We start from the raw sequence: 10,000 nt of genomic DNA, 5'->3' as shown, positions 1-10,000 counted from the left end.
CCACACAACATTCCCCCCCAACACACACACACTATTATATGCATATGTATATATATATGACTTTACCTTGTAGGCAATAGCTGCATTATTAACTAGAACATCAAGCCCTCCATATGTGTTCTTTATATAACTTGTAAACTTGGAAATGCTGTCAGCATTGTCAATGTCAAGTTGATGAAAACGAGGAGCGAAGCCAAGCTGGAAAAAATATACATATTTACTACAATTACCGGTGAAAAGATTGTCTTGTTCAAAAACATTTAGCTTTGGTTGCTATCAAAAGCATATGCAGCAAACCATCTTGACATACTGAAATGCTCCTGTAAAACCTATTTTTATGCAATGTTCTGAAAGAGATAGACAAATATTTACATACATTATACAGGTAAATCAATAGATATCAGAGAGAGAGAGAGAAAGAGAGAGAGAGAGAGAGAGAGAGAGAGAGAGAGAGGGGGAGAGAGAGAGAAAGAGAGAGAGAGAGAGAGAGAGAGAGGGGGAGAGAGAGAGAGAGAGAGAGAGAGAGGGAGAGAGAGAGAGAGAGAGAGAGAGAGAGAGAGAGAGAGAGAGAGAGAGAGAGAGAGAGAGAGAGAGAGAGAGAGAGAGGAAGAGAGAGAGAGAGAGAGAGAGAGACAGAGGGAGAAAGAGGGAGAAAGAGGAAGAAAGAGGGAAAACGAGGGAGAAAGAGGGAGACAGAGAGAGAAAGAGGGAGACAGAGGGAGAAAGAGGGAGACAGAGGGAAAAGAGAAAGAGGGAGACAGATGGAGAAAGAGGGAGACAGAGGGAGAAAGAGGAGAAAGAGAAAGAGAGAGAAAGAGAGAGAAAGAGAAGAGAAAGAGAGAGAAAGAGAGAGAAAGAGAGAGAAAGAGAGAGAAAGAGAGAGAAAGAGAGAGGGGGGGGGACAGAAGGAGAGGGAGATGGGGAGACAAACAGACAAACAGAGAGTCCTGTAATGAAGGTAAAAAAATAGAATAGAATTGATGCAACTTGATAGATAACTTCAATATAAATTATGCTCACTTTCTTGAGGTCTTCAACAGCAGCCAGGCCCCTTCCTTCATCCCGGGCAGTGAGATAAACAATGCCATCAAACTTGGCACATAACTCTTTCATTATCCCATATCCAATTCCTTTATTGCCCCCAGTCACCTGTGAATGAAGATATCACAAATTAAATGAAATAATAGTAAAGTATTCTACATTATTTTATATACACATATATAAATAAAATATATATATATATATATATATATATATATATATATATATATATATATATATATATATATATATATATATATGAAAAAACAAGCTTGTAATCATGTATCATATACAAATCCAAATGAAAGTACTGTGATCTGAGACAAATACCCACACTAGTGGGGCAGTCAATTAATTGTTGCAAAATCCATACTACACATTCTAGCAAAGGACAATAGAATGCTATTGTGGCTATTCTTGCCAAATAGAGTTTCTAGCACTTCCATTCTTGATGACAAATTACCAGGAAGGTCTATCTTGCTAGAATATACATTGTTGTTTCTTTTCCATTGCTAGAGATTTATCAGCAGAAGAGGTGCAGAGCCAAAGTCAGCCATGCAAGTATTTTTTAAACACTTACTAAAAAATTATCAGAAGCAATGGCTGATAATATAATTACTCATATGTCATTGGAAAAAATACTCTTAGCCAGAAATAATTACATTTTCACAATTACAACGATCAACAAAACATTTTACGTATGAAGTATAATAAAATCTTACCACAGCAATCCTTTTTCCAGCCATGTTCCTTGCTCCTTTCTAACCCTGCAATATGGATTTGTAAATTTAAGACAAAAGCAAAAACACGAGTTATTCTGTTAAATATATAAAAAAAAAACAGATGTAAGAGTAAAAAAAGAGTAAGAGTAAAAAAAGAAAAATAAACACCATTCAGACATTAAAGATTAATGCAAGACAAAATAAGAAGAGCACACAAATATGAATAAATTATACCACTACAGAAGAAAACAACATAATATTACTATATAAATTAAAATGCCCTCTCTGATAAGGACTCAAACCCATTCTTCCCAGGTTACAAGCACCAGAGAAAGTAGAGCAGCTCTCTCTGGTGCTCGTTGCCTGGGGAGAGCGGGCTCCGTACTCCATTCCTTGTCAGGCAGGTCATTCAGATTCCTATAAAAAAGTGTTAATGCCGTCTTCCACACTGAGTTTTCCATCGTTTTGTGTTACAAGGAATGTATCCAGTCTACAATTTTAGTATAGTATGAGGACTGAGTGTAGATCAACCAAAATTATTAAGGTATAGATGCACTAAACAAGGAAAAAGTAAAGATTTGTCGTCATCGGTAAAAGAAATAATAAATACATGGAAACACCATAAATAAAGGTGAAAGATTACGGAAAATACTGTTTACATCCCAAGTCCATTTGGTGCTTCCAAGTTTCACCTATATCTTGCTGTGTATATCAAGGTGAAGACAATGTATGCCAGGGTTCTCCCCCCATCAACCCTCCCCTCAGGCATACCCAGTCATGGGAATTTAGACTGAATAAAGTCTGACATGGAGTTGGGAGTCTCTGGCATGTGCGTCCGTACTGTAAAGAATTGCCCTTCATATCTATCAGTATTCTAAATTTTGCAACTCTTATAAAACATTGTGGAGGGTTACTGGTCTTTGCCAGAGCACAAACACAGACGGCACAGCATCTCTCTGTATAATCCGATTTTGAATAATTACCAACCAATCAAATGTAAGCCATTCGGAAAGATCCTCTCTGACAAATAAAGACACAAGGCATTACATTTTTCCTGAATGCATAACACTGCCAGGAAACGAAATCAAGTGTGTACAGTTAAAATATCAACAGACAATCAAGCAATCCTTGAGAGCTCAAGGACATGTCCTATCTCACCGCAGGCGCAGCACCCACTGTCACGCCTCTGGGTGATCACCGGCTAAGTAACCTTGGACGAGATGTGCTTGTCACCGTGACTGAAATCTTGAAATTTACAGATCTAATAGTAGATTGCTGCTAAAACTGATCGCAAGTTCATAGAAATATGACATTTATACCAAAGACTATATGCCAAAGACTTTATATACTATATTTGTATTTAGTGTTTGTTTATACACACGCTCCTTGTTGTTATTGGTGATGTAAGTACTCGGATTTCTCGTTTGGATTTATTTCTGTATATTGCGATCAAATTGTCTTCCCAGAACGTTAAACGACTTCTAAAACCAATACCTTGTTTTAAGACGTGATGATTGATAAAAGAACAGTGTAGAAGTTCATGGAAAACGAATAAATAGGCCGGTCGGGAGGGTGGACGACGGTGAAGACCTTGTCTTAAACTGAGAATCGCACTTTTAGGAACGAAAAGGACATTCTTAGAGAAGTGAATGAAATGGTTACAGATTAAGGTTGATCTTTACCTAATAAAAGCCGCAGCCGTTTATCAAAAGCCTGTTTCCTTGCTGTTCAGTCCAGCGATTCCGTGGCCTCCTCGCTCTGGCAAAGGCCAAGAAGCTGTCGTCACACTTATTATACATAAATGGAGATTGTAGACTCTCCTGGCAACTTATTATTAAAAGAGGAACCATTCGCAGTTCCATGTTGTAGTTATACAGGGTAGAGGATTGTTAGCCACTCTCAGGGGAACTATGCAGCAAACATTTTCATCATTTACTGGTAAATACGAGGCTGCTGCAACACAAACTGTTTTGTTTCTTATTCTATTTCTTACGCTCCATAAGATGGCAGTGTCCATTTCCTTCTATATCTGTGTGTCACTCTCAATAACCTATAGTAAAAGGGCTACCAAATATTAAGGAGTGTGCCTGAGGTGATGCAAACATTTGCCGGAGCAAGGCCGATAGATGTCATTTCTCCTCCTGCTCTTTTATCTCCTCTTTCTCTCTCTCTTTTTCTTTCTTTTCCTTCTCCTTCTTTTCCTTCTCCTCCTTCTTCTCCACCTCTTTTTCTTTCTCTTTCTCTTCCTACTCCTTCTTTTCCTTCTCCTCCTTCTTCTCCACCTCTTTTTCTTTCTCTTTCTCTTCCTACTCCTTCTTCTCCTCCTTCCCCTTCTTCTCCTTCTTCTCCTTCTTCTCCTTCTTCACCTTCTCCTTCTTCTCCTTCTTCACCTTCTCCTTCTTCTCCTTCTTCTCCTTCCTCTCCTTCTCCTTCTTCTCCTTCTTCTCCTTCTGCTTCTCCTTCTCCTTCTCCTTCTCCCTCCTCCTTCTCCTTCTCCTTCTTCTCCCTTCTCCTTCTTCTCCATCTCCTTCTCCTTCTTCTCCATCTCCTTCTCCTTCTTCTCCATCTCCTTCTCCTTCTCCTTCTTCTCCATCTCCTTCTCGTTCTCGTTCTCCCTTCTTCTTCTCCTTCTCCTTCTTCTCCATCTCCTTCTCCTTCTCCTTCTCCTTCTCCTTCTTCTCCTTCTCCTTCTCCTTCTCCTTCTCCTTCTCCTTCTCCTTCTCCTTCTCCTTCTCCTTCTCCTTCTCCTTCTCCTTCTCCTTCTCCTTCTCCTTCTCCTTCTCCTTCTCCTTCTCCTTCTCCTTCTCTTTCTCCTTCTCCTCCTCCTCCTCCTCCTTCTTCTTCTCCTTCTCCTTCTCCTTCTCCTTCTCTTTCTTCTCCATCTCCTTCTTCTCCTTCTCCTTCTCCTTCTCCTTCTCCTTCTCCTTCTCCTTCTCCTTCTCCTTCTCCTTCTCCTTCTTTCTCCTTCTCCTTCTCCTTCTCCTTCTCCTTCTCCTTCTCCTTCTCCTTCTCCTTCTCCTTCTCCTTCTCCTTCTCCTTCTCCTTCTCCTTCTCCTTCTCCTTCTCCTTCTCCTTCTCCTTCTCCTTCTCCTTCTCCTTCTCCTTCTCCTCCTCCTTCTCCTTCTCCTTCTCCTTCTCCTTCTTCTCCTTCTTCTCTTTCTCCTCCTCCTCCTCCTCCTCCTCCTCCTCCTCCTCCTCCTCCTCCTCATTTCATAGCATAACTCATTGTTGGTAATTTTTTTAGAGTACTGTCACAGTCGCCCAAGACCAGATCCCAAACTCCACGTCACAAAATTTATTCATCAGTCTAAGTTGCTGTGACTGGGCATGCCCTTCAGGCACTGCCCGAGGGGAGAGTTGATGGGGGGCCTGGCCTATAAGACCCACCGGGAAGCATTTTCTTTCTGTGATCTTTTAACTTATTTGTGGCGTTACTGATCGTGTATGCAACTTTTTGTCCTATACAAGAATATCATATTCAATTTGCCCTAACTTAATGTGTACATATTTTAAAGATTAATCCAGTGTTTTCAACTACTTTTGCCCATTACCCAGTTGTGGCATACCCAATTAGTTGTGACCCTTTGCCCTTCAGAATTGTGTGATGATGATAATAAAATCATAATAATTCATATTCATGTTTTATTTACTGCAAGTAAAACTCATGCTTTGTACTGTAATCAAAATCTGTATGACTTGTACAACCTCTGTGTCGTGTAAATACTATATTATGTAGTTAATTTGAAAGGTGTGCTTATTTCACTACAGGAGCACTAATTTGGGTGATAGTTGTCAATAATGTAAATCTTTTGTTGTGCTCAGTTCCTAGGAGGTTTCTTGTTGTTATCATTATTTGCAATATGGTGGGTGTGGGCAAAAGCATAGTAAAAGATTAAGGTTTTTAGTCCAAACTTCTCAAAATTACCAGTCATTTTTCATTCTTTGATGATGTCTGTAGTTGCCCTGAGATCCACAATTTGAAAAATTGCCCTGGCTTTTGCATGCACCTATTTTATGCAATGTACAGATATTCATTGATATTCATTGTGGTGGTGAATGAATCTGTTGATCAATACCAATACATGTTTTAATTTCTTTTTATTATTTCTCTCTTCTGAAAGAACATCAAGCTGCAGAAATATGGCTTCGAAATTGCCAGCGGCTTCTGGGTTATATAACTATGCAAGATTAACTGCAAATTCAACCCATTATGCGAAACGGATGAACCGTCTGAGTAACCGGATCTTTGGAGAAGTTGTCCGACCAACCAGTGTGCAGTGAGTAGACCTAATTACTTTAAAAAGAGATCATGTGATACTTTTGCTTCTTCTCTGGTATTGTTCAGACTTTTAGCATGATTGTTATTTTTGTGATCTGCAGTTATACTGTTTGAATTTAATAAGTATACAAGAAAACATAGAAATGTATTTTAGAAGTTTTAAGAATTGCTTGTATCCTTTAATACATCAGATATTTTAATTACAGAACGTATGTGCCAGAAAAGTAAAGAAAAAAGTATTGATCAAAGTTGCCCTTGCAGGTCTCAGCGAGTTGTAAAAATGTTTGCTGAGAAGCCCTTAGATCTTCGACCAGAGATCACGGACTACTATCCTCGTCACATAGAAACAAACAGCCTCATGTCACTCCTAAGAAAGGTAGGGAAAGGAGAGAAGAAGGAAGGGAGGAGGGGAAGGGGAAGGGGAAGGGGAAGGGGAAGGGGAAGGGGAAGGGGAAGGGGAAGGGGAGAAGGAAGGAGGGAGAGAGGAGGAGAGGAGGGAGGAAAATGGAGGGAGAGAGGGTGGGAAAATAGGAGGGAGGGAGGAAGGGAAGTATGAGGGAGGAATTGAGTAAGGAAAGAAGCGAAGGAGAGGAAGAGGAAGGAAAGACATAGAGAGAAAGAGAAAGAGAGAGCAGGAAGGAGGGAGCTAAAGAAAGAAAGAGAGAGGGATGGAGAGAGAGAGATGGAGAGAGAGATGGAGAGAGAGATGGAGAGAGAGATGGAGAGAGAGAGATGGAGAGAGAGAGATGGAGAGAGAGAGATGGAGAGAGAGAGATGGAGAGAGAGAGATGGAGAGAGAGAGATGGAGAGAGAGAGATGGAGAGAGAGAGATGGAGAGAGAGAGATGGAGAGAGAGAGAGATGGAGAGATAGAGAGATAGAGAGAGAGAGATGGAGAGAGAGAGATGGCGAGAGATGGAGAGAGAGAGATGGAGAGAGAGAGATGGAGAGAGAGAGATGGAGAGAGAGAGATGGAGAGAGAGAGAGATGGAGAGAGAGAGAGAGATGGAGAGAGAGAGAGATATGGAGAGAGAGAGAGATGGAGAGAGAGTGATGGAGAGAGAGTGATGGAGAGAGAGAGAGATGGAGAGAGAGAGATGGAGAGAGAGAGAGAGAGAGAGAGAGAGAGAGAGAGAAAGAGAGAGAGAGAGAGAGAGAGAGAGAGAGGTGGAGAGGGGGGGATGGAGAGAGAGAGAGGGGGATGGAGAGAGAGAGAGAGGGGGGGATGGAGAGAGAGGGTGAAAGGGTTAGAAGAAGAGAGGGTGAGATGGTGAGAGTGAGAGAGTGAGAGGGAGAGAGGGTAAGAATGAGACAGGGTGAGAGGGTGAGAGAGAGAGAGAGAGGGAGATATCATGGTATGTATTTTTCACATTATTATCAGCAGATAGTTGATAGATTTTTTGCCTGAAACAAGTGAATCTGATAAAGAGAAATATGCTTGGAAACAAGGAATATATTTTAAACCTTACATTTTTTTTCATTTATTTGTTTGTGTGTGGAGACTCTGCATTGAAATATATTCTTGTTTTAATGGAAAAATTAACCATAGTGTTACCCATTTCAGTATGGACTGTATAGAGATGAACATCAAGATTTCAAAGAGGAGATGAAGAGATTAAGGAAGCTGCGAGGGAAGGGAAAACCAAAGAAAGGAGAGGGAAAGCGAGCCAAAAAATAAATTATTTTTTGCGGATAATGAAAATAGAAACTGTATAAAGGAGAATAAAGTATTTCTAGGATCCCGAGTTTCCATATCCTGATCTAGAGGTGTCAGTAAAAGTGATTAAATATTACTTATAATTATGGCAGATTTTTGCTGGTTATTCCCTCTGGTCCCCCAAATTATTTTATGATATATTTTAAGTAGAACTACTTTTAATTCATGAATTGAGAAAATTTACAGCAAAAGTGTTCAAATGTTCTTGGAAAGTGAGTCCTGTTAATTGCATCACTTTTTCATTGTGTTTTTGTGATTCATGAATTGGCCTACAGTGTGTGTTGTGCAAAATAATTCAATTTTCGCTTATCAGAGCTTACATAAAGCCCATGTCATAGATACAGAAACCTAACAAAATGTTTTTACATTAAGATATACTTGGGGAAAATCATACAGCCTGATTTTCTTGCTTATTATTTGCTTTATGCTGCACCCCAAGGAATTTCTCATAATACTGAATGAAGCTTTTTGAATAAATAACCTCTTAAAGAGATTATGAAGACCAGTAGACCTCAGTGACTTGTACTCGTAAAGAACAGTACAAGTAAGAAATCCCAGTATTTTCAAATGTAGATTGGAAGATGCTGTTACTAATTCCACCCTCCTTTTATGGACGGAGACCATGACGACATTCTTGACTGAGAGATCCAGTTCCTTGGCAGTTTTTGCATCCCTTCAGTTTGGCCAATGGTTTGTGAAAAAATCGGGAACATCCTGACAAGCTGTAAAAGAGCCGAAGTTGACATTTTTCATGTACTTTAGATTTTATGGATTAACAGAAATACGCTATCCATAATTATTTGTATTGCCCCATTGTTATCATTTTTTTATATTATTTTAATGTATACTGCTTTCAATCCTATTTATTTTGTTATATTCTTGTTTACTTTTGGTTTTGACTTTTTATATTTTTATTAAATATTTATTCAGTATCTTTCTCACAATAGATAAGTAGAGAGAGAGGAGAGAGAGAGAGAAAATTATGTACAATTACCGACTTTGAATGGTTAATTTGGCTCATGAGAGATTTGGACAAAAAATGTTGGACAATGAATGTTTTTTTTATATCCATGACGATTCTCATACAAAAATGAGTTGGTTCTCTGCAATCTCCACAGTATTTTGGCATTACCTTCGTTTCGTGACAGAAGAAGTGTTTTTATGACCTTGGATAATGTCCTCTGACAAGCAGGTATTTATTGGACAAGGTCAGTAAAGGTTAAAAGTGCCATTATGTAGTATTTCTTTTTCTTAGCAACCTTTGATATCAAAATGTACTTACCGTTTCTTCACAACCCAATGTACCACGAGAATCGAGAGTGAATTATTTGTATTTTTTGTAAGAGAATATAGAAAATAGGAAATTCATAAAAGGAAGAAGACAGATGATATACGAGCATAGTTTTGTTTGAAATTTATAAGATGGTAAAAAAGTAGAAGAAGCCAAGTTTTCCCAGTTATTTCTTTAATATTCTTGAAGACATTTCTTGCATAGGTAGAGTGTGCAGGCAATTGTAGACCTGTAGTTGGACATGAAATGCATTTACATTTTCTCTCTTGTTTTTACTCTTCTTCCCCTGCTGTACGCATTCCGATATTCAAACATTTGTATTGCCTTGTAAACTGTCTTTTAATTCCATCCAGTGTAGCTCGTGATACCGTTATGTTTTCAAATATCATACACACATACACAAGTTTGTGAGTGATTTCTCAAAGGCTTCAATATAGTTTCCCCCCTTTATATAAGCGTAACAGGTGAAATCAGATTCCCAAGGTGTAAATATTATATTTATATATATATTTTTTGTAAAGATTTACATGTTTATACATGATCCATGCGCGTCTACATGTATTACGCGATATATATAGCTTTGATGGGGCGACAATGATAAAATAATATTCCGTTTTCTGTGCAATTACGTTTTCTTTTCTTTTTCACAACCGTTTTCTTTGTTCCACAATCTGTTGCCATTTCACTTGCACGTGTAACCCTCCGTCTCTTCCTGGCAGGTGTTGCATTCAACGTAGCAACACCAGTGGAATCTGCAATTGCATTTCCACTTGTGAGTGTATTGGTGTGTGTTGTAGCCTCGACCGCAGCACATCAGGTCGCAGCCGTCCGGACCTGCGAGCGAAAGCGGAGAGTCGTCGGGAAAATGGGTTATGAAGAGAAAGCTGTGGACCTTAGTAACTATTTATCAGTATATTTACCTTCCTTATTATCTGGAAACAAAATATGTCA

General features: G+C 39.1%; 3 protein-coding genes across 7 annotated transcripts in view; 1 reads left to right on the top strand and 2 right to left on the bottom strand.

Annotated features, from left to right (window-relative positions):
• Positions 1-3,013, bottom strand: part of LOC113827259 (carbonyl reductase [NADPH] 1) — a 4,875-nt gene extending 1,862 nt beyond the window's left edge. Inside the window, exons 1-4 of one of the 3 annotated variants that reach the window (XM_070135770.1) lie at positions 2,922-3,013; positions 1,764-1,808; positions 1,021-1,149; positions 67-198 (exon numbers count right to left, since the gene is read on the bottom strand). In XM_070135770.1, coding sequence (XP_069991871.1) covers positions 67-198; positions 1,021-1,149; positions 1,764-1,787 — 285 coding nt within the window. In that variant the 5' untranslated portion in view covers positions 1,788-1,808; positions 2,922-3,013. Of the gene's footprint in view, positions 1-66; positions 199-1,020; positions 1,150-1,763; positions 1,810-2,878 lie in introns of all 3 variants that reach the window. The other 2 variants (XM_070135769.1, XM_070135771.1) reach the window with 2 other exon arrangements.
• Positions 3,014-3,026: 13 nt separating this feature from the next.
• On the top strand, positions 3,027-7,778 carry mRpS33 (mitochondrial ribosomal protein S33). Of its 2 annotated transcripts, none has more exons than XM_027380155.2 (4): positions 3,027-3,166; positions 5,885-6,040; positions 6,304-6,418; positions 7,606-7,778. In XM_027380155.2, the coding sequence occupies exons 1-4, from the start codon at positions 3,093-3,095 to the stop codon at positions 7,717-7,719; spliced, it is 459 nt and encodes a 152-aa protein (XP_027235956.2). In that variant the 5' UTR covers positions 3,027-3,092; the 3' UTR covers positions 7,720-7,778. The 2 variants fall into 2 exon arrangements, with proteins under 2 accessions (XP_027235956.2, XP_027235957.1); XM_027380156.2 differs by lacking the exon at positions 3,027-3,166 and adding an exon at positions 3,173-3,701.
• Positions 7,779-9,491: 1,713 nt separating this feature from the next.
• Wnt2 (Wnt oncogene analog 2) overlaps positions 9,492-10,000 on the bottom strand; it is a 46,695-nt gene continuing 46,186 nt past the window's right edge. For both annotated transcript variants that reach the window (XM_070135768.1, XM_070135767.1), the window contains one exon: positions 9,492-9,883. In XM_070135768.1, coding sequence (XP_069991869.1) covers positions 9,732-9,883 — 152 coding nt within the window. In that variant the 3' untranslated portion in view covers positions 9,492-9,731. The remainder of the gene's footprint in view (positions 9,884-10,000) is intronic.

This window comes from Penaeus vannamei, chromosome 21, assembly GCF_042767895.1.
Source record: "Penaeus vannamei isolate JL-2024 chromosome 21, ASM4276789v1, whole genome shotgun sequence".
Lineage (NCBI taxonomy): Eukaryota > Metazoa > Arthropoda > Malacostraca > Decapoda > Penaeidae > Penaeus > Penaeus vannamei.
The sequence above is the reverse complement of the archived record's forward strand: the minus strand, read 5'-3'. Positions and strand labels throughout refer to the sequence as shown.